Here is a 22383-nt window from a genome sequence, read left to right on the forward strand (position 1 = left end):
GCCGCAATAAAAGAGATCAAGAACAGGCTGGAGGAATCCATGGCATTCCATTGGTGGGAAATGTGGTTGTGCACGTGCCGCAGTAGGATCAAGATCATCACGGATTCCGCGACGTGGGCTGGTCATTTGTTGACTTGACACGCCTAGCTTACTTGGGAAAAGCCGAGATCAAAAGCCACTTAGTACGACAACAAAGAGCACCAACCTCTAAATTAACTCGATGGAAGCTAACGGCACAGCGGGAGCAGAGATAATTTCAGTCTTTGTCCCCTTGAGGTTGCATGTCTCGATTGCGAGGCAAGCTGGTCCACAAATGGGTCTCTTGGTGAGTCGTGTTGACCTTTTATAGTGACCACCTAGTATACATGAAGCTCAGGACTTCGCAATACATTCCCGGATCAAGAATGTGCTCTTTGAGATATGACAGCGTTAGATTGGATGAAGGGGCTGTCTCTTTTCCCTAGCAAAACAGTTGTATATAAAGAACAAGAAACAGCTGCCCACGACATGCACGTTTATCGAGTGCCAATGATGCGAATATTGCATACATGTACTGCGCTAGAAATGAAAAACAGCTCAGAACTCAATCCGCCAATTCTTTCCAATGCCAACATTTGGCTTCTTCACCACAGCATAGGACGCCTTCCCGCTCTCTTGCTCGTAGAACTCCAATGAGGCCGTAGAGGCCAACTTGGCTCCATCTTCGATGACGACCACGGTGTCCTTGGCCTTCCATTCGACGGGAGGGTCAACGATCACCACCCGCTCCACTGTCACACCAGCCATGGTCTTGAGGTACTCAGCAGTCTTAGGCCCCTTGGTACCAATGTCCTCCGACGACAACACCGACTCGCGGTAGTTGAAGTGGCGGTGGATGTAAGCGCCACGCTCGTAGTCGAACGTCTCACCATCATCCACATACAGACTGCCCTGCGCCTCGCTATCCTTGTCCAGAGTGATGACAAGTGTATATGGGTCCCACCGCATAAGACCAGTGCTGCGACGAGGACGGTCCTTGCGGGGTATGATGTGACCACCCTGGATCAACACAGGCACCTTGTCCTCTGGCGCAGGGACGGTGTGTTTCTTGCCCGCACCCTGGTAGACGGTGAAATCGAAGTAGTCATAGTATTTCTCGTCGTCGGAGATATACACCTCTGCGCTGTGGGTGTTCTTCTGCACAACAGGCTTCACGAGAAGACCCGTGGAAGCAAGGTACAGCTGATCATCAATGGCAAAGCCTTGCTCGTCCTCAGGGAACATGTAGTATTGAGGCCGCACGATTGGCGTGCCGTTAACTGAGGCTTCATGGAAGGCAGTGTACCAAGCAGGCATAAGTTGGTACCTCAGGCGGATTGCCTGGGCGATGTAGGACCGGTGCGGTTCGCTGATCAGATATGGCTCACGACGACGAGTATCAATGTGAGCATGCGCGCGGAAGAAGGGATACCAGATACCTGCCTGGTACCACCGGGTCAAAAGGTCCTTATCAGGGTTATGGAAGAATCCTCCGACATCTGCGCCGGCAAAGGGAAAGCCTGCAATACCGTTGGTCAGGACCATCGGGATAGAGGCCCCTAGGTGGTCCCAGGTGGCCTGGTTGTCTCCAGTCCACATAGCAGACACCCGCTGTGCCCCAGCGTAGTACGAGCGCGTCAAGATGAATGGCCGGCGCACCTCGCCCTTCTTGCGCTCCAGCATTGCTTTGTAGGTGGCGTTCAAAAGGGTGAGACCATTGACGTTGTGAACATCGCGATGCTCCCAGTTTCCATAGTGCAAGTTGTCCTTCGGCATGGTCATGTCAGGCCCATTGAAAACAGAGGGCTCATTCATATCATTCCAGATGAAGAGATTCTGAAGCGATCCTTTGAATTTGTCGAACTTGTGCAGGGTGGCCCACCAGGCGTGGGCGGCGGGGTTAAAGCAGTCGACCCAGTTAGAGGAACCTGGCCAGCACCATCCATCATAAATCTCGCCATCCTTGTTTAGCACAGCGAGGTTTTTACTTCTAAGTTCCTCGGAAACAAAGTACTTGTCCGCGTTCTTAATGTGAGGATCGATCAAAACAACAAGCTTTCGCTCGGTTTCATCCAACTTTTGCTGCATACCCTTAGGATCGGGGAAGGTGAGAGGGTCCCAGGTGAAGTATTTCCGGTCATCGGTATACTCGAGATCAAGCCAGATCACGTCGTACGGAATCTGATACTTATCGAACTTGGCGTTGACTTCTTTGACATCCTCGTCCGTAACATAGTTCCAACGGCATTGGTGATATCCAATGGCAAACTGCTGGGGCAATTGTGTATATCCTGTGAGTTCACCATATGTTTTACTGATATCATTCGGCGAGGGCCCGAGGAAGACGAACAGGTCAATCTGACCGGATTCCGACATCCAGTGAGTTGCTGTGTCTGTCTTGGAGCCGGCGCCCAAGGCAAGAGGGTTGGAGGAGGCAGTTGATTTGACAATATCGATCCACGTTTCCGCTGCGTTGAGCCAGAAGACCCCGACAGTGGAGTTCTTGCGGTGGGCCTGCATCAGCGGGATGGCTCCGTACAAGGTCATAGGGCTTTCGAGTTCGTACTCGAAGACATCCGAGTTGTACAGACGGTAAGGGTTCTCATGATTGCCAGGCCCACCTCTAGTCTCTTTGAGCGAGAGCGAATCTGCGTGCTCTGGAATACCAAACACATGGCTATAACCGGGGAAGGTAATATCAAGAGCGATACTCTCGGGACCACGGGGCTTCGAGTCAGTATTGCCCCCAAAGGTCTCCTCCCACCAGGTGCTCTCGTCCTCGCTGGACTCGCCGTCTTTGCCGTCTACCTTCGGTCGCCAGTGCTCCATATTCAAGAAGCCTCGGTGATTCAATTGAACATGGGTCTGTCCGTCTCGCTGAAATTCGACTCCAAATGGCGAGTGGCGAACGATAGCCTGGAATTTGTAGTCCGGTCCGTATAGGATGTTGGTGAATCCAGTTTCGCTCTGAGCATTCAACGTGGCCGACTTGCTGACTTCCAAACCACCCACGATAGTCCACTTTTCAGTTTCATCATATCGCTTCTTGTTCGCTTGGCTGCCATGTCGCATTTCAATGTCACCCTTCATCCGCTTCTCTTCATCGACCACAATGCGGGCGGCTCCCGATTCCAAGAAAGACACTGTGAGAGGTAGCCGGACCTTCTCATTGGCAGTGGTTGTTTTGGAAATGACTCCAGTGAGCACACCATCTTTGAAATGTACGGTGGCAGGGTCGAGCTCGTAGGGTGAGCTCCATGAAGCGCCTTGGGAGGAGGCGTTATCGGCGTAGGCGCGGTTTCGTTTGCAGAACCCGGACTGCTCACAAGTCTTGAAATCCTTGTGTTTGACCGCAACTGTTCGTACCACGAGAATTAGCTTTCTGGAAACTCGCAATTTCGCGGAAGGCAGCCTTACAACCGGGGACAACAATGCATCCGAGGAGGACAACTAGGGAGAGCAACATTGCCCAACGGGGCGCAGGTAGGCTCCTGGCCATGGTGAAATAAATAATATGATCGATCAGAGGCCCTCAATCCCCGACAGAATGGCGTTGGTTATCAATGATTGACCTGCATTTAGAGGTGGAGATGCCGTCAACAGAAGCTACAAGCTGGCCTGAGCTGGGGTAAGACACCTAAGGCAACAAGGCAGCAATGATCGCTTCTGGACAGCCAATCAGCTTTGCTTTCCTTTGAACCAATCAGCGACTACTCTATACATATATCCTGTTAGACCTAGGTACATTGTACATGTACAAGTCCACGCATCTTTATTTGTGCACAATGCAGCTAAGTCTTCGTCTAGATCTCCAATCAGCCTCTGCCCTAACAACCAGCTGTTTTCAGAGTATCTGAAGGTCGAAAACAGCGACCTCCAAGCAGCCGCTGTTTCGTTCAAAAGCTTATAAGAGGTTAGTCTACCCTCGGGTTTGCATTTTGCGTCTTCCGTAAGAACTGACAGAAGAGTTCTAAGCTTTCTTATCAGATTTCAGCTCCTGTATCTACTTATACCTAGGTATGAATAAGATAGTACCTCCTAGTAGTATAATGGACAATCAATCTTCTTCCCTAACGTACCGCGAAGAACTGGGTATCTTAAAACTATGATTTAGGAGCTACCTATGTAGGTATTCTTAGAGATTAGGACTAGGATAATGTGAATGTATAATATGCTACGCTCATCTCATCCTAGTGACTAGGCTAGTTGCGGATTAATATCCCATTTTGAGGGACCTTGACATAAATATAGGTACTATTACCTAAAATGCGATGTTTTTCCAAGTCGATAGATATTTCTACCTTTGCGGTTGAATGTTCAAGAAAAAGTGTGAAGCCAAAGAGCCTATACAACTTTTCAACCGCAAGGTCCACCGTTGGTGGCCTTAGCATTCTGGCATCAACACCCCTCCTTGCCGGCCACCAATCATCGGCCCAAGTGGGAAGGCCTGAATTTTTTAAAAGGCCTCTATTTAACCTTCCCCTCTTCCCTCTCTTTTCCTACTTCATACCTTTGAATATTATTCTCATACATTCAAAATGTCCGCCAACGAGGAACAGACGTATGTGCTTCAAAATCAATCTTCCCATCCCCGTTCTTCTTCAATTGCCATTACCCCTCGTTGTCGGTCAAGCTAATCAATTGCTCTAGTTTCATTGCCATCAAGCCCGATGGTGTCCAGGTACGAACTCAGCCCCATTCGACCCAAATCTATAACGGAGCCGGAAGGTTCTACTCAATTGAACTCCATTTACTGACAATGTCAACCAGCGTGGCCTCATTGGACCCATCATCTCTCGCTTCGAGAACCGTGGCTTCAAGCTCGTTGCCATGAAGCTCACCTCCCCCAGCCAGGAGCACCTCGAGAAGCACTACGCTGACCTCGCCACCAAGCCCTTCTTCAAGGGTCTCGTCGCCTGTTAGTTGCCCCGTCCGAATCGTTCCGCAAATCGCAACACACTAACACAGCTCTAGACATGCTCAGCGGCCCCATCTGCGCCATGGTCTGGGAGGGCAAGGACGCCGTCAAGACCGGCCGCGTTCTCCTCGGTGCCACCAACCCCCTGGCTTCCGCCCCTGGTACCATCCGTGGTGACTACGCCATCGTAAGGAACCCCCCAATGCTCCAATGTCGCATCGTATCATACTGACAGTTCCACTAGGATGTCGGCCGCAACGTCTGCCACGGTTCCGACTCCGTCGAGAACGCCAAGAAGGAGATTGCCCTCTGGTTCGGTGCCTCCGAGATCCTCAAGTACACCTCCGCTCAGGCCGCTTGGGTTTACGAGTAAATTCCTCGTCTCTTAAGTAGACTGGTGGGGCGGACTTCTTGTTCGGATACTTCTAGTATAGAATAAAGCAGTGGTTCTGAGGAAGAAGTTCAATCGCTTGGAAAATACACAATATACAAATTCATATGATATATGAATCTAGTCCTCTAGTATCATAATAATGCTCGACTAGCTCATCCTCTGCTGAAGAGCCGTCTGGCTAGGTTCGCTGTCGGTGTAAAAATCGACCTTGCAAACCACGGTGTCGCCCAAACACTCGCTGCCAGCCGGACTGGCAACAAAGCTTTTGTGATTGCATAGGCCGTAGCAAATTCCAGCACCAAACGAACACCTGCTCGGTTCACTGTCTTCTCCCCGGTGGTTTCATGCTCTGTAACAGTATTCACATCGGACTCATCCACCCAACCTTTCTTTTTCAACCAGCGGCCGAAACGCGCAGCTCCTTCGTCGAAGGCATTGGTTTCACCTGTCTGAGATGCAAGATCTGGCATCCAGGTACCATAATGAAACGCACCAGCCAGCCCAAATAGGGGAAGGATAGCGGTTATTTCGTGAAGTATTAGGAATGAGGTGATATGGGTAACCGGCGCACCAAATAAGGGTGTAGTATATGTGCGGAGAAAGCGAGGAAGGCGGTCGTTGAACCGGCGCAGGCGAGAGCGAGTGTCATTAGGGCTGATCCGTGGTGGCTTTGACGGTTGCGTAGGAGAGGGAGTAGAAATAGTTCGTCGCGACGCATGCGGCCTAGTGTTTCGAGCTGTTTGGAGACGGAGATAGCGGAGAAAGATGGGTGGTCGAGAAGCCATATTTTGGTGAAGAAATTGACGGACATGTAGAGTTCAGAAGAAATATTTTATATGTTCAATAGGATTGTCCCCTCACGCCCACTATACACAAATGTAAGACAGTTAGGTGCTCGCGTTAAGCACCGTCGATCCCGATATGAGAATACCTACAATACGCTAGTCCTATCACGTGCAACCCTCCTCTTTTAGATGGTCCCTATCGTCCCATCAAAAAAGGGCTGGCATCATCACTGTGACCATTCATCCTGTTAACCTGGCTGCAACTAATTGGGCCACAATGGAGCCTGCTACTTGACCACCCTATCAGCATTACCATTCTATGATAGATGCTCCTGGGAATACTTTGCTAATCAGGCTTTGGAGGACTACCGGTGACAGGGATATTGGGTGAATCTACTCGGAGATACTAGATGCTCCCGGGAATACTTTTTCTACGATCTCCTAATCAGGCTTCGGAGGACTACCGGTACTAGGGAAATTGGATGAGTCTACTCGGAGATTTACGATACGTCCTGGGATAGGGACTTCTAGAGAAAGATCGTTAGGATATGACAGCAAAGAACCGCTTCTCTCGCCGAGAAGCGCATGCATCAAAAAGCTTCTATGAGCAATCATCCATCTTTTGCGCTGAACATATTACGAAAAGGACACAAATCACTAGTAAGACTTCAATGATTTACTCCTAAGAGCCAGCAGAATAGTTCCAGATGCGTGTAAGCTATATTGTTTAGGCCAATAATTCGCTCATAATCACCAAGGTTCCTAGGAAGCCCGAACCATCTAACAAGCCCTGAGATAAGTAATGTTACTCCAGACAGTATATATATTTGAATCCTCCTTCAAACATTATCCTTATCATTCCGAGGTTATTAATAATCTACACTAACAACAGACACTATCCTTTTGTACTAGAATGACACACATTCGGCCACAAATTGGGCCTCTTTGATAGTGGTAGAGGGGAGCAGATAGCACACTCCACATTGCTACTTAGTATATATAGATAGATTGGCACCTTCTTAAAATGAAAGAATAGTATAGATATCTAGTATTATATCGATCTTAGGCCGAAGATATCGTATTAGATTTTCTTCTATAGTAAGAAATTCGGTCTTTATTTCTAAGTTATTAGAGTTATTATAACTATCCGTAGAATATATTACTCCGAAAGGGGTCTATACGATAAAGGAACTCCTCTAGCCTCATTTCACCTTCATTGTCCTCTGACTCCCTTAGAAGCCGACGCCTCTTCCGCGGGCTTAGCGGGCCCGAAGAGGCGGGACTTAGAAAGTCGCGGGGCTTGTAAGTGGACATTCTGATCTGAAAGGAAACAAATGGATGAACAGCGGCATGTGTGGTGTTGTCTCGGATAATGCCATAGAGATTAATGAGGCCGGGCACTATAACGGTCTGGATGGTGGGCTCGTTTCCGGGCACGATGCGACAATTCTCGAAGGTCTCGGTGGTCAGTTCATCAAGGGATTGAAGGCCGGGTGAGTTCCGTTTTAGCATCTTGACGATACCGTCAAGATCGGAGGGTGCCTCTTCAGACTCAACAACGCCTCTGACCTCCAGCTCGGTTATGAATTACTCGAGTCTGGTTTATGCCCGGCGCTGAGTTGTCATCATCCGGTAACGCATCAAGAGCCTTGGGACCCTCGACCTCACGTCAGTGAATTCAGTCCCCGCATCAGAGGCCTCTGATTCAGCCATAGGACCTGCCGGCTTCGAAAAGTGCTTTGGAATCATGCAGGGCGAAGGGGGGTCACGAGCAACCCCGTGGGTCATGTTTCAGGCGGTGGTTGAAAGTCTTCGCCAGACTTACCAGCCCGTAGAAGCATGAGCCGACCTGCACTGAGATGGCTGATATCGATGGCGAGGGCACACGGAGGTATGTTCGGGAATTCTCGGCCATACTGTTGCACCGTCGTCCATCTCCCAACCTCAACTGCAACGTCCCTCTATCGTCTTGTGTTTCGAAATATCCTAGCAGAACTGGGGACAGTACCGCTCTCCGTTGACCCCCAAGCCTAGACAGGGCCTGCGAACTGATACGTACGCTTTGTTACCATTCTGGGGGTAATGGATCAATGTTAGATTGATATAGAGAGGGAGAGAGGGAGAGAGGGAGAGAGGGAGAGAGAGAGAGAGTGCAGTTGCGGTCTTTGTAGGTGGAGGTACCTAGGTAGTTTTAGATGAGCGGCCTGACTTAGCCGTGCGAAGCTCACGGATCCTCTCTCCGGTGTACTTGGTACAGTGAAGGGGGCGTTGGGGTCCTGTGTGGTTGTATTCTTTGCTAATCTGAGCGGTGACTTTTTCGATCGACTGCCTTCTTCCATTGTGCTTGGTATATTGATGTTATCGAGGAACCGGGTGAGAAGAAAATTGGCACCAGTGTCGCTGGGACTTGACGGGCGAGTTCCAGCCATAGCGATAGCGATGAAGTGGGAGAGGGAAACAGCGCGAGGAGGGAAAGAGGATGGGAATGGAAGGCGCGAAGACTGTTTACTTTACGACCACTTTTTGATGGCCCTCAATTTTCACCATGCTCCTATTTCTAGAGGAGCATGATTTTCCAGTTTCGTTCCCCTCTCAAAACTAGCGCACTCGAGTACGATGACGCAAAACTAGAAGTCATAGAGTCCATCTATCACGGGGAGACAGACTAAGTGCTTAATAGATGCCTCCAAGCAGTCTCTGAGTAATCAGTGAGCGATCAGTGCCAGGTGAGCATCCAATCAGATTTAGTGAGCGCTCACTGAGCGTTTCATTGGACCTTACAGGTTCACCACGTGATTGGTCTGAGCAGCTCACTGAAATCTACTCAGTGATTCTCAGCGCCCTCATAAAAGCGGCGGCAGCTGCTAAGATACTAAGATAGAAAAGCCCCACCTGAGGAAATCAAGTACGTATAGGAACCTACCTAGGTAGGAGGTCCATGGGTATGACCTCCCGAGGTCGGGACTGTTATCGCGCTGAGTCATCTATAGCGCTGCCATTTTTTCTCTCTCGAGCTCTTCGGGATCAAGATAGAGTAACTCCTTGCATAGAAACAGTGCTTAAGCCTTTAGATCCATGTAATATCTCTGCAGTAGACCTTTAATGCGCGATGGCCAGTGGGCAGCTGTAGACATCATCGTTCCCGATGCGACTGGAGCAGATGGTGACATGGTCCACTTTTGCCCGAATCCTCTCTTCTTCATCCAACCACTCCCATTGCCGACCCATACACCTAAAGGACGCAATGGAGAAGAAGATTACCGAGAAGATCGCAGCTCTGCCGCCAGATGCCAACTATTTTTCCTTGGAGTTCTTCCCTCCAAAAACCCGGATGGTGGGGTTACCCCGCGTGCTGAACGTATCGTGGATATTCTGCTAATATGGCCTACTGTAGGGTTTCGCCAATCTGTCTGCGCGTCTGGAGCGTATGGCTCAAGCGCTCCGTCCTCTGTTCGTTACAGTCACTTGGGGTGCCGGTGGTAGCACTGCGGCGCGATCGCTCGAGCTGGCGGAAGTATGCCAGCGCCAACTGCAGTTGACAACCGTCCTGCATCTGACATGCACGAACATGAGCCGCAAGCTGGTGGATATGGCTCTAGATGAGGCCAAGGTTCTTGGAATTCGCAATATCCTGGCTCTGCGAGGAGACCCGCCTCGCAGTGAGGAGTATAACATGCACGGAGAGGATGATAGCAACAAGGATTTCACTTTCGCCGTTGATCTGGTGCGATATATTCGTCAGACACATGGTGATTACTTCTGTGTTGGTGTTGCCGCATACCCGGAGGGCCATCCTGCAGACAATTTCCAAGACGTCCAGGATCCGGCCAGAGATATTCCTTCCCTCGTCGAGAAGACACAGGCTGGAGCAGATTTCATTATGACCCAGCTGACATACGACATCGACGCCTACCAGAAGTTTGAGGAGATGCTTCGCAACCATGAGTCTGGTGCTTTTAAGACTATCCCCATCATTCCTGGCTTGATGCCCATCCACAGTTATAAAATTCTGACTCGGGTGACCAAGCTCAGCCATGTCACAATCCCGCCTCCCATTGCCAAGCGCATGGAAGAATTGAAGCACGACGACGATGCGGTCAAGCGCGCTGGTGTGGATATTGTTAGTGAGATAGTGGGTGGTGTGAGAGATATTCCCTCCCCAGGGCCGCGAGGATTCCACTTCTACACCTTGAACTTGGAGAAGACAGTATCATTTATCCTGGAACAATGCGACTTGATTCCATCTTACTCAGATGCTGGAGACACTGCTATTGCGGACGATCCTGCGTCGATCCCACTGGATTTCCCTGGACGTGCGTTGCGGAGACGCCGTGCATCCTCCATCAACTCGCAACCCCACAACCGGGTCATTGTGGACAAGCTATCTGTCCACGAGTCATCGCAGGACTCGGTCCATGAGGCCCTCGCAGACAGTGCAGGTGTGCCCGCACCCCCGCCAAACCGCAGCACTACTCTTCTCATCTCTGAGGGTCTTGGTGCGCTTGGTAGAGAAGCAACGTGGGATGACTTCCCCAACGGACGATGGGGTGATGCTCGCTCGCCTGCCTTCGGTGAGATTGACGGCTATGGTCCTTCGCTTCATGTGACTGCCAACACCGCACGTAGGCTATGGGGCCATCCAGTGGACTCCAAGGACATGAGCGCAATTTTCCGGCGCCACGTCTCGGGCGAGCTACACATGGTGCCGTGGTCCGAGGGTGGCGCGGAAGAGGATGGTGAGGGCTTGAATGCAGAGACTGAACTGATTCGACCGGAATTGTTGAAGCTCATTGATGGCCGCGGCTGGTGGACTCTGGCATCGCAGCCCGCAGTGAACGGTGTGCACAATGACCACCCCATCTTCGGCTGGGGTCCCCAACGAGAAGGTTTTGTCTTCCAGAAGCCATTTGTGGAGTTCTTCTGCTCGAGCAACGATTACACCAATATCCTGAAGCCATTGTTTGCTAAACACGGCCACGATAAGCTCACCTGGTTCGCGACAAACGTCAAGGGCGATTTCGAATCCTCGCTCCCAGCCCAGCCTGCCGATATGGATCTCGATGACCTTGGCTCCAACCCCGAAAGTGTCAACGCCGTTACCTGGGGTGTGTTCCGCGGCAAGGAGATCGTCACCCCTACGATCATCGAGGAAGTGAGTTTCCGCGCGTGGGGTGAGGAGGCTTTCCGAATCTGGGACGAATGGCGTCGCATTTACCCGCGCGGTTCACCGACTGAAACATACTTGGACACAACCAAGAACGACTCTTGGCTTGTGTGTGTTGTCGGTCAGCAATTCGGCGCCGGTACCAAGCAGGGCTCCAAGGAGGAGGAAGACGAGGTCAAGTGGATGTGGCGGGTCTTGGCAGGCGAGGAGGCTTAAGAATGCGTCTTTCTACAAATCAGGATAAAGATATACCCTGTATCAATGAGGGAGGGATCTTACGGTTGACGGTTTAATGAGGGCAAGCCTGGACATATGAACCATGAATGGCACAAAATCTGGATTACTGTATACTAGTCTTGACCCCATCCCATGGAGATGAATATTACGATTATGCGTGCACTGCTTTTATATATTTTGTGGTTGATTGATAGATTCCATACGCCAATTGCTAAGCAAATGCTTCTATAAATACGTATCGTTTCTCATGCAAGCGTTTGCCAGAGGCGATCGTCCCTGCTGCAGACTTGATCACAACCTCTCGGCAAACCCGTGTTCCTCGAGCCCGCTCGCACCTGTATCTGGGGTGGCGATTTCAGACTGGGCCTCGGCGTATTTCTGTATAGCATCGTCAAGAACGCCATACACCTTGGGCATACGGCGGGGCTGGTTAGGCCCATTTGCCGGTAGTTGGTACCCACGTAATCTGGGAAGCTTGTTAGCAATTTGAAACAAAGTAACACATTCGGGATTGACAATACCTAGGACCTTGTCCGCTACTCTCCGGCATTGAAGAGGCATAAACACGAGAAAATGTCTGAATGTCCTGCTCGAATGACCCACGTTGGATACTCTCCCGCACTCCTGCGAAGAAGGTATCCATAACGTGGAAATTATGGACTTGAAGGAGAGCCCAAGCGGTCATCTCCTTCGCAAGTAGGAGATGGTGGATGTAAGCACGATGGTAATTCTTGCAAGTATAGCATTCACATCCCTCGCCCAGCGGAGATGTATCTGTAGTGTGATCTCCCGTCCACAGATCGATTCCCAAAGGCAGAGGCTCAGACTTGCCCTCTGACACGGGAGCTGGGGCGGGGAACGCGAATCCCATGGCGATACCTCCGTCCGACGATGCGCCCAGCAGAGGGGTGGTGAGAAGGTCTGCTCCGAGGGATATGTCACGCAGGATAGCCTGTGGAGTCTCTGGCTCGCTGAAGAGCAATCGAGGAAGGTTCGCCAGGGATTCTGGAACGAATCCCAATGACGCAGACTGATACAGCGCTAGGCCGGATATATCCCACCGGAATTCACTCTCCAAATCATCCAGATAGAGGGACTGCTGCGCATTATCAAGAGGCAACACTGGCGCAAAATATGCGCTCTTTGACTTGTCTTTCTCTGCCACAGCATCCCCATAAAGCTGCTCCAATGCATCCCGAGTCCAGGCATGTGTCCGGTCAACCATCTTGGCCCGCCTTTTGGATCCGGGCTGCTTATTAGCCAGGTCCACCATGCCAACTGCAATATCTGGCCTCAGCTTTTGAACCGCCTTCACATAATCCTGCGCAGATAACTGGGTGAACCCGATTGATGTCAGCAGTGCGATGGAAGCCGATGTGTTCGCGGGAGGGCATGGGATCGGAGGGAATCGCCGTGGGCCTAGGATCAAAGGCATGTCCTCGGCCACACATATGAATTTCTTCAATGGCGACTCATGATCTGCAGCAGGTGTCTTATAAACGGGTGGTTGCTTTTTCGCGATAACTTTATATGCCCGGGGACATGCGCTGTCAGTTATGCCCATAAACAGATTGTCGTGATCATGCAGTATTGCGCTTACAATCTTCCAATCCAGCATACAAGCTGTTTATCTCAGTGTGATTGCGCATCACATCATGCGCAACATGCGGGACTGTGCCCCGCGAAGTGAGCGGGACATGGTGCGGCGTCGCGATAGTCTTGCGGCCTGGAATGGCCAATTTGCCTACTCGGGGCGCAAGAACTGGAGCAGTGGATGCCAGGACACTGAAGGTCATCGCGGGGGACGCGGACGTCTCTTGGTCCATGGCGTTCCTGGTTATTGGAAGACCATGTTGGGGGGGCGGCCTGGATCTTGTCCTTATCGGCCAGGAGAAATTGAATTTCCCGATAAACATCGCCCTCACTATCCTCCCCCGGAAACATTCTGGACTATTTTGCATATATTGTGCAGGAACTGAGCATACTGATTTACAATTTTCAAACATTTTCCGCCTAATTACGCCTCTGCGCCCCACTCATTCATGACAGGACAATCAACGTCGCCGACGCGACGCGGAGCTCTAATCGTTGTCGAAGGGCTCGACCGCGCTGGCAAATCAAGCCAATGTGAGATGCTACGGGATTCTCTCTCGCGGCAAGGGCATGTGGTCAAATACATTCGATTCCCAGGTACTTAGTTACTCGTTTCTTATGGCTGCCATTGATCTAATAATGTTTTCTAGACAGAACGACGCCGATCGGGAAGTTGATTGATAGCTATCTACGCGGCTCATCGCACCAAGACGACCATTCCATTCACCTCCTTTTCTCGGCGAACCGGTGGGAGATTGCTAAGAGCATCGAAGAAGACATCGCGAACGGAACAACAGTCATTGTAGACCGCTACTCATATTCCGGCGTCGTCTACTCCGCCGCAAAAGCGAACCCCACACTATCACTGGAGTGGGCATGGCGGCCAGAAATCGGTCTACCGCGCCCGGATATCTGCCTATTCCTTAGCATTTCACCAGAGGAAGCAGCGAAGCGCGGTGGGTTCGGTGCCGAGCGATACGAAAACGGGGAAATGCAAACCCGTGTGCGAGAGCTCTTCCAAACCATCTTCGAGAAGCAGCAGGATGTATCCATTATCGATGCGGGGAAATCCATTGAGGAGGTGTCACAGGAGATACGGGGTGTCGTAGCCGATTGCATTGCGCGTCTGGACGTGGCGGGCGCGTTGAGGAAACTGGGGCCTCTTGCGAATTAGAGAATTAGAAGTCAAGACTGGGCTTGCTTGGCTCTCATTCAATGAGTTCAGCGTCATCCCAGTCGCTGTCTTCAATCACGATTTCGAGCTTTGATGGAGGTTGAGTCGAACGGTGCTTCTGTCGGCCCTCGACGTCAGAGTCGGATTCTATATCGACTTCCTCGAACCAATTTGGCCCTAGGTCGTCTTGGGTCGGTTCTTCTAGCAGCGACCTTGGTTCAGTTGAAGATGAACGAGGTACTGAAGATCCCTCCATGGCGGCAGACTCTTTGCGAACACGTTTCTCTTTTTTTCTGAGAATTGCGCGCGCTTCTTTCTCTGCTCTGTTGCGGAGGCTTAGCTCGCGCATCATTGTCACCCATTGTACGGTGTTTCCACACGACGGGCAGGTCCCTTGGGTGGGCACTAGGAGGTCCGTTTCATTGGTCGCGTCAAGGAATTTGGTAGATAGACATAATAAATGACTCGTGCCGCGGCAATTCGGATGTGGACACACTACTATTTGTTCTTCGTTCGGAGATATCGACTCTTTACAGACCGTGCACTGCAGATCATCCGGGTCGTCCAGCATGAACATTGACTTTTCGAGGTGATCTTCAAGCCTGGTGTAGTCAATTGATAGATTGTTAATGTTTCCAACGGGTGCATGCCCATCCCGTTGATTGGTGTCAGGGGCTGTTGCAAGGTTGTCTCCATCTAGAATAACCTTGATCATGTCGGGCAAGCGACTATCAACACGATCATTCCAGGCTCGCCATACACGATACACATCGGCACAAAAGAAACGGACTCGTAATGGCCAAGAGGAGAAATAAGTTGAGCGAAGCAGGGAATGCAAATCCTCCAAATGCGCCATTAGGGATCTCCTGGTTCGCGCTCTAGGTTTCGATTTCGGCTTGCCCGTCTTCGCATCGGCATTGGCATTGGCCTTAGCTTGAGGCTTGGAGTCTAAGTCATCATCGGAATCAAGGTGGCGCGACCTCTCCGGGTGTTGCCAAGCCCACCTACACGGAATGATAAATTGAGACGCGATGTATACAAACAATTCACGTGCGACTTACTCGAATTGCAAAGCGCCGACTCTGCTCGTGAAACCCTCTACGACAAGGGTCATTTCCCAGGGGCGTAATTTATCTCTGGCGGTTCGCTTGGCCCCACCTTTGGCGACACCGTTGTGCTGAGGGAGTCGTCTGATCGGGTTTGGCGTCGAGCCAATGTAGAGTGAGGCGTGTCGAACGGTCGACCGGAGGAGATAACAACAGTAATATGCCGGGATCGGTTTGGGCTTTTCAAACTCCTCCATGATGCTTGATTGGAAGATATTTTATATCTATTTTCACATTGGAATGTTCAATTCAACATTGTAGGCTTGTCAAGTCCTTGAAATTAGCTTTGCCTATCAAATACATGCGGGTCCTACACGGTACCTTGATATACACCGGATCACATGATAATGTATTTTTCCCTCTCAAGGGGAAATGGAACTGCCAGTGGAGTGAGTGTAGGGGTATAAGAGCATGAATAGGAGTTAGTTGGTTAAGGGTGCAAAGAATGATAACAGAAGGTCTTCTTAAATGTGGTAGAATGCTATCTAATAACATTTGCCCATATTAGAAGGGCAAAGTTAACAAAATACACACGTAGGCCATTGAAACCTAACAAATTGTAGAACGAGTGTCTATACAGAGTACATACTCAGGTAATATCATATAGAATATCCGAGGCTCGATGTGTCACAAGATACTATCAACTTGGAACACATATCCACCACATAGACGGGCTCGTAATATTGGGCTCCCAAATACAGAAAATCATTTATGGACACCGTATGATGTTCCCCCGTTTGCAGCATAACAGTATAATTACCAAGCTTACAGGTGAAACTTCACTCATAAGCGGTACCTGAGCTCCGATTAACTCATTTTTACAGTAAATCCTATACCGTACTGATCGGTACCATCGCGGCTGGCCGGAGGTTCCCACGGGGTCACTCATTGGTTCCTTTCTTACTGGCTGGCCACACAAAAGGGACCTGGCAGTACTTCTGGAGTACCACCCCAGTCGATCTTTACTGCACATAATCTCATTCCTCCACTCTTAAGGTTTCTATCCCATCTATCCTTCTTTCCACTCTGCGACTTGGGCCTCTCTTTTCTCGTTCTATCGCCTTTTACCCCGAGTCAACCTTTCCTTTCGTTTTCATTCAAAGTCCATTCCCTCATATTCTTTGGTTCGTCACTGATCCTTTACCCTTCGGTCACATTGGCAGGAACCCGGTAGCCGCCTTTCCTGATATCCATCACCACGCCCTGCCTTTGCCGATTACAGTCATTGTTAATCGAATTACCCCAAACAGACGCGCTCCTTCCTACATCTCCTTAGTCGCCTGTCCTATTTCGAACAATGGGAGCTCCGGCCTCTGCCGGGGCGACCTCGACGGCCGCGGCAGGCCAGCCGACTCGGTCCTCGAGTACCCATCCGTCGCACTCCCACAACGTACCCCTAAGCGCTCGCAGGTCCGCACCCCTTGATTTGTCCACCGTGGAACGGCGTGGACAGCCCAACAACCCTAGAGAGCCATCAAAGCGCATTCGCCCTCATGGCATCCCAGAAGCCCCGACTTTCCGTCCAACCGAAGAAGAATTCAAAGACCCGGTGGCCTATATCCAGAAGATTGCCCCCGAGGGGAAAAAGTATGGAATTTGCCGAGTGGTCCCACCAGAGGGCTGGCAACCGACTTTCGCAATCGATACAGAGGTAGGATCCCTCCTCCCACGGATGCAGTCAGCATCGCTTCCCGCGCATGACCACGCCTGACAATGGATACAGCGATTTCACTTCAAGACCCGTAGACAAGAGCTCAATTCGGTTGAAGGGGGTAAGGGCCCGCATTCGGCATACCAGACTGCCCCATCTGGTAAGATCACACAGTGCGATTCTGACCCTCATTTAAACATAGGGAACCGCGCGAACATGAATTACGTCGATGGACTTGCCATGTTTCACAAACAGCATGGCACTAACTACAGCCGGCTACCTAGCGTCGACAAGCGACCGCTAGATCTCTACAAACTCAAAAAGGCAGTGGAGAGTCGCGGTGGGTTTGAATCAGTGTGCAAGACGAAAAAATGGGCGGAGATTGGTCGTGATCTTGGATACAGTGGCAAGATAATGTCCTCTTTGTCCACTTCGCTCAAGAATTCCTACCAGCGCTACTTGCAGCCCTACGAGGAATATTTGGCCAGGGCCAAGCCTGGTGTCCAACAACAGCTTGAGCTTGAGCACGGTGGTCCATATACCCCTTCGCCTCTACAATCCCCCATGACTCAGAAGCCCATGTTGGATGAAAATGGCACGCCTTCTAAAATCCGTGATGAAACTCCTAGCTTGCCTCGAATGGCCGCTTCACATACCCCAATGGCGTATACTCCAGCGACACATACTCCAATGGCGCATACTCCCATGGCACATACTCCAATGGCGCATACCCCAATGGAGAAGTCCCCGGAGAAGCCCACACCCCCTATCGAACCAACTCCTCCCCCTTCTTCGCGCCCCGCAGCCGCGGGCTTCACTCCTGTGAACTCCGGCCTCGGTGGCTTTACCGCCGTCAACCACTCTCCTTTCACCCCTGCAAACAACGGCCCGCCAATCAAGCGCGAGGGAGAGAACGGCGCCTCGACATCCAAAGTCGTTTCCGAGCATATTTCCGTCTCGACACCTGTAAACGGTCGAGATGAGGAATCTCTGAAGCGTGCTGTCAGCCGCGAAGACAGTTCTCAGTGCGAGACTGGCGATGATGACGATGGAAGCGGTCGACGCAGCAAGCGTCTCAAGAAAGGTACACTTTTTCGTGGCTCTTAATACCCAAAGCGATTCTTATCTAATTGCCCTTTCAGATTCCCTCCCAACAGTTGCAGGTTCTCATATGTCGCTTCTTCGCCCAGCCCCGGTTAAATCGCGCAAGGATGGCTCCCAGCCAGCCGGAGAGGTAGGCGGAGGTTCGTGTCAGCATTTTAATGATATACTGATCCATGAACAGAAATGTGAGACTTGTGGCAAAACGGATGATCAAGGGTTGATCCTTGTATGCGACAGTTGCGAGCTTGGGTATCACAAAACGTGTCTCGATCCGTCTACTACCACAGCATCCGATCACGAGTGGCACTGTCCTAAGTGTTTAGTCGGCACAGGGGAATTCGGATTTGAAGACGGCGGTGTGTACTCACTGAAGCAGTTTCAAGAGAAGGCCAACGAGTTCAAGAAGAAGTACTTTGCCTCCAAGATGCCCTTCGACCCAGTTCTCAACACGCATCGACGTGAAACTGAGGACGACGTGGAGGCTGAATTCTGGAAACTCGTCGTTGATCTACATGAGACCGTTGAAGTCGAGTACGGCGCCGACATCCATTCCACCACGCATGGAAGTGGATTCCCAACTATCGAACGGAATCCTCTTGACCCATTCTCATCAGATCCTTGGAACCTGAATGTACTTCCATTCTATGGAGATTCGCTGTTCCGTTACATCAAGTCCGATATCTCTGGTATGACCGTTCCCTGGGTTTATGTGGGAATGTGTTTCTCCACTTTCTGCTGGCATAATGAGGATCACTACGCTTATTCGGCCAATTACCAACACTTCGGTGCTACCAAGACCTGGTATGGAATTCCAGGTGCCGATGCAGAGGCCTTTGAGGCGGCCATGCGGGATGCAGTTCCGGAGCTTTTCGAAGGCCAGCCCGATCTTCTTTTCCAGCTTGTCACGCTGATGCCACCAGACAAGCTTCGCAAGGCCGGCGTCAACGTTTATGCGGTGGATCAACGAGCCGGTCAATTTGTGCTCACGTTCCCTCAGGCCTACCATGCGGGCTTCAACCACGGCTTTAATTTCAATGAAGCAGTCAACTTTGCGCCTGCAGACTGGGAGCCATACGGTGCAGCAGGTGTTGAACGTCTTCAGAACTTCCGCAGGCACCCGTGTTTCTCCCACGATGAATTGCTTCTTACCGCTGCTGCCCGTGATACCTCTATCGCCACTGCCAAGTGGCTTGCGCCTGCACTAGCAAGAACTTGCGCTCGTGAACAGGGTGATCGGGCTGCTTTCCTATACCGGCAAAAGGAAGTGTCTGCTCGCACCCCGGGCTTTGGTCCGGAGTCCATGGCAGACGATGCACAGCCAAGATTCGTAGTTGAGAATGAAGATCTCCCCGAGGATGATTACCAATGCCAACATTGCAAGGCCTACACTTACCTCACTCAGTTCCGTTGTCACAAATCAGGCAAGACTATATGTTTGTCCCACGTTGACATATATGACTGCTGTGGCGAAACTTTGGCTCAGAAGCTGTGCGGCTCAGACCATACCCTCCGTTATCGCATGAGTGACGATGAATTGCAGGCGCTTGTGCAGAAAGTCCAAGAACGGGCCAGGATTCCTGAAGCATGGTCTGAAAAGCTCGACAAGACCCTGGAGGATGAACCGAAGCCTCAGCTTAAGGCCCTTCATAACTTGCTCAATGAAGGTGAGAAAATCCCATACCACTTGCCAGGCCTTCAAGATCTTGCGGCGTTCGTCCAGCGTTGCGATAAATGGGTTGAGGAAGCCAACAATTACATTACCCGGAAGCAGCAGAACCGGAGAAAAAACGAGAAGGCTTGGCGCAGAGGCAGTACCAAGGCGGCGCAGCTGGACGATCGCGATCGCGAAGTCCGCAGAATTGAACATATCTACGCCCTTCAGGCAGAGGCTGATAAACTTTCGTTCGACTGTCCACAGATGGCGGCGTTGGAAGAGAAAACCCGCGAGATCGAGAAATTCCAACAGGATATTAATACTGCTCTGATGCACCCGCACACCCGGCCTCTCCAGGAGATTGAAGAATTGATCGAACGGGGCAAAAATTTCAACGTGGAAGTCCCGGAACTGGAACACCTAGAGCAAGTTTCCCGCCAAATCAAATGGATCGAACAAGCTGTGCGCAAGCGAGACCAGTACATGACGCTTACGGATTGCCGGGAACTTGTCGCCGGTGCGGAGCAGCTCGGCCTCCCCGATACCAATGAACACCTAATCCATTTCAAGGAACTTGCCCGTCATGGCGATGCGTGGGAAATGAAGGCCAAGGAATTAATGTCTGTTGAAGCCGTTCACTATCAGCAACTAGAAGCTCTCTCTGCGCAGGCGTCTCGTTTTCCAGTTTCACCTGATACTCTCGCGGCCGTCGACGCTATCTTGACCAAGCAGCGAGAGGCGCAGAAAAGGATCCAGACTTTGTATGAAAAGAGCAAGGACCCGGAGATGAAGAATCGGCCCAAGTACAAGGACATCCGTGACCTCATGGAATCTCTTGAGCATTTGACAAGTCGACCCATCGGCGCCATCGATTTGGAACGTGAGCAAAAGCGCCATGAAGACTGGATGCGAAAAGGGAAAAAGCTATTTGGCAAGGCCAATGCTCCTCTTCACATTCTGAAATCCCATATGGAATACGTCGAGAAGCGGAATTCATACTGTTTCGACCTAGAGGACAGTTACCGACCGCCTGTGGAGCCTTCGTCTCGAGACAATTCGCCCGAAGGTTTGCTTGAGAATTCTGGCAATCCCAACAACATGTGGGGCCCAAAGTCACGGAAGCGAGATGTGTTCTGTATTTGCAGGCACTCTGAGGCAGGAATGATGATTGAATGTGAAGTCTGCCACGAATGGTAAGCCAACAAAACTTCCGCTTGTGAGTTAGTTTACTGACCAAAGTAGGTACCATGGCAAATGTTTGAAGATTGCTCGGGGTAAAGTGAAGGAATTTGACAAGTATACCTGCCCAATTTGCGATTGGCGTCAAAAGATCCCGCGCGATGCTGCTCGTCCCAAGCTTGAGGATTTGCAAGATTGGCACGCGGAGATCGCAACTTTGCCTTTCCAACCCGAGGAAGAGGAAGTTCTTGAGAGTATCATTAACCAAGCGACAGCCTTCCGTGATTTCCTGCAAGGCTTCACTAATGCTGCGTGCACAACGACCGAGGAAGTCCCGACTTTGATATTCTACCTCCGCAAAATCGAGGGCGCTGAGGTTCTTCTCACCTTTGAGACGAATTTCTTCCGGCAGGAGATCCATAAGTGGGCACCCGTCGCACCGGAACCCCCTCCAATTCTGGAGCAATCTTTGTCAACACGAAAGCCGCGACCGACCAAGCAGCAGAAAATGATGGCCCAGCTTGGGGTGAATCGTCCAGAGGATCTCCCGGAGCATCTTCGCCCCAAGCACATTGGCGCAACCAAACGGAAGTCTGTCGATGCTCAACCGCAGTCGGCTCCTAGTCAACCTGCATCCATGCAACCAGCACCACCGACTTCTAGTAGCGGGCAACCTCCTAGCACAGGTCCAACGTTGGCTCAGATGCCAGATCCAAACGCTGCACCATATCCATTCTCGGCAAACTATTCTTTGCCTGCAAGCGATTCCACACCCGCGTTCGCACCTACTTCCTCCTCAGCTTTCCTTCCCCACGCAGCCGCTTCACAGTCCCCCTCATTCCTTCCGCGCTCTCCCCAGCCAGACCTAGAAACCTCCCTTTTCAGTCCTCCACGATTTGGTCATGAGCCTCAGTTCGCGAGCAGCAGCCCTCGTCAGAACCTGGACGACGTATTTGCCGACTTGACCAATCAAGAGATTGACCACGAAGCTGAGACCCAACCTATGGAGAATACTCATGCTAATGAGGCCCTGGAGGCCCTCGTGGTTAGCAACGGCAGTAGCCGTGCTGCCTCTGTTCAGGAGGAATCGGCTCCAAATGGCGAACCTGGTGAACCGCAAGGTGAGCCCAAATTCGACGGCACCAACGGAGACCTTGAGGACGAGGAGCTTTGACTCTTCTTGCTTTTTTTCTCAATGAATGTTTTCGTTTTTCGTTCAAACTTGACCGTTTCTTGTTCGGTCTTTGTTTACTATATTCTGATAACTTTCCTGCGCTGCTTTGAGTTTTTGTTTACTCGCCTCTCCTATGCTTTTATCGTGCTCGGGTCAATTCTCAAAAAAGGGTGTACAAGAGACGGGACTGGCGAGTCCGGGGGTGTTTTTCAGCGATTCCACGCTTTTCTTT

At 51.0% G+C, this 22383-nt stretch overlaps 9 protein-coding genes across 9 annotated transcripts; 5 read left to right on the plus strand and 4 right to left on the minus strand.

Annotated features, from left to right (window-relative positions):
* Positions 1 to 576: 576 nt before the first annotated feature.
* Positions 577 to 3517, minus strand: N7525_008119 (glucan 1,3-alpha-glucosidase ROT2; the record flags this gene model as incomplete). Its single annotated transcript, XM_002568550.1, has 2 exons — positions 577 to 3374; positions 3436 to 3517. 2 exons carry the CDS (start codon positions 3515 to 3517, stop codon positions 577 to 579), a joined length of 2880 nt encoding a protein of 959 aa, XP_002568596.1.
* Positions 3518 to 4556: 1039 nt separating this feature from the next.
* N7525_008120 (uncharacterized protein) lies at positions 4557 to 5309 on the plus strand (the record flags this gene model as incomplete). The annotated part of the gene is made up of 5 exons (XM_002568551.1): positions 4557 to 4579; positions 4669 to 4699; positions 4789 to 4936; positions 4993 to 5123; positions 5181 to 5309. The coding sequence occupies 5 exons, from the start codon at positions 4557 to 4559 to the stop codon at positions 5307 to 5309; spliced, it is 462 nt and encodes a 153-aa protein (XP_002568597.1).
* A 173-nt stretch (positions 5310 to 5482) lies between these two features.
* On the minus strand, positions 5483 to 6115 carry N7525_008121 (uncharacterized protein; the record flags this gene model as incomplete). The annotated part of the gene is made up of 1 exon (XM_002568552.1): positions 5483 to 6115. The coding sequence occupies one exon, from the start codon at positions 6113 to 6115 to the stop codon at positions 5483 to 5485; it is 633 nt and encodes a 210-aa protein (XP_002568598.1).
* Positions 6116 to 7465: 1350 nt separating this feature from the next.
* Positions 7466 to 7733, plus strand: N7525_008122 (uncharacterized protein; the record flags this gene model as incomplete). Its single annotated transcript, XM_061214302.1, has 2 exons — positions 7466 to 7608; positions 7646 to 7733. 2 exons carry the CDS (start codon positions 7466 to 7468, stop codon positions 7731 to 7733), a joined length of 231 nt encoding a protein of 76 aa, XP_061068733.1.
* A 1626-nt stretch (positions 7734 to 9359) lies between these two features.
* On the plus strand, positions 9360 to 11495 carry N7525_008123 (methylenetetrahydrofolate reductase (NAD(P)H) MET12; the record flags this gene model as incomplete). Its single annotated transcript, XM_002568554.2, has 2 exons — positions 9360 to 9449; positions 9510 to 11495. 2 exons carry the CDS (start codon positions 9360 to 9362, stop codon positions 11493 to 11495), a joined length of 2076 nt encoding a protein of 691 aa, XP_002568600.1.
* Positions 11496 to 11807: 312 nt separating this feature from the next.
* On the minus strand, positions 11808 to 13342 carry N7525_008124 (tRNA-ribosyltransferase family protein; the record flags this gene model as incomplete). Its single annotated transcript, XM_061214303.1, has 3 exons — positions 11808 to 11982; positions 12038 to 13040; positions 13117 to 13342. 3 exons carry the CDS (start codon positions 13340 to 13342, stop codon positions 11808 to 11810), a joined length of 1404 nt encoding a protein of 467 aa, XP_061068734.1.
* A 216-nt stretch (positions 13343 to 13558) lies between these two features.
* Positions 13559 to 14283, plus strand: N7525_008125 (bifunctional thymidylate/uridylate kinase; the record flags this gene model as incomplete). The annotated part of the gene is made up of 2 exons (XM_002568556.1): positions 13559 to 13706; positions 13760 to 14283. The coding sequence occupies 2 exons, from the start codon at positions 13559 to 13561 to the stop codon at positions 14281 to 14283; spliced, it is 672 nt and encodes a 223-aa protein (XP_002568602.1).
* A 34-nt stretch (positions 14284 to 14317) lies between these two features.
* Positions 14318 to 15586, minus strand: N7525_008126 (structure-specific endonuclease subunit SLX1; the record flags this gene model as incomplete). The annotated part of the gene is made up of 2 exons (XM_002568557.1): positions 14318 to 15287; positions 15345 to 15586. 2 exons carry the CDS (start codon positions 15584 to 15586, stop codon positions 14318 to 14320), a joined length of 1212 nt encoding a protein of 403 aa, XP_002568603.1.
* Positions 15587 to 16686: 1100 nt separating this feature from the next.
* On the plus strand, positions 16687 to 22151 carry N7525_008127 (uncharacterized protein; the record flags this gene model as incomplete). Its single annotated transcript, XM_061214304.1, has 5 exons — positions 16687 to 17040; positions 17113 to 18124; positions 18183 to 18274; positions 18326 to 20991; positions 21041 to 22151. 5 exons carry the CDS (start codon positions 16687 to 16689, stop codon positions 22149 to 22151), a joined length of 5235 nt encoding a protein of 1744 aa, XP_061068735.1.
* Between the last annotated feature and the right edge of the window lie 232 nt (positions 22152 to 22383).

The sequence above is a fragment of the Penicillium rubens genome (assembly GCF_028828025.1).
Source record: "Penicillium rubens strain IBT 27055 chromosome Unknown utg000003l_segment0_segment0, whole genome shotgun sequence".
Lineage (NCBI taxonomy): Eukaryota > Fungi > Ascomycota > Eurotiomycetes > Eurotiales > Aspergillaceae > Penicillium > Penicillium rubens.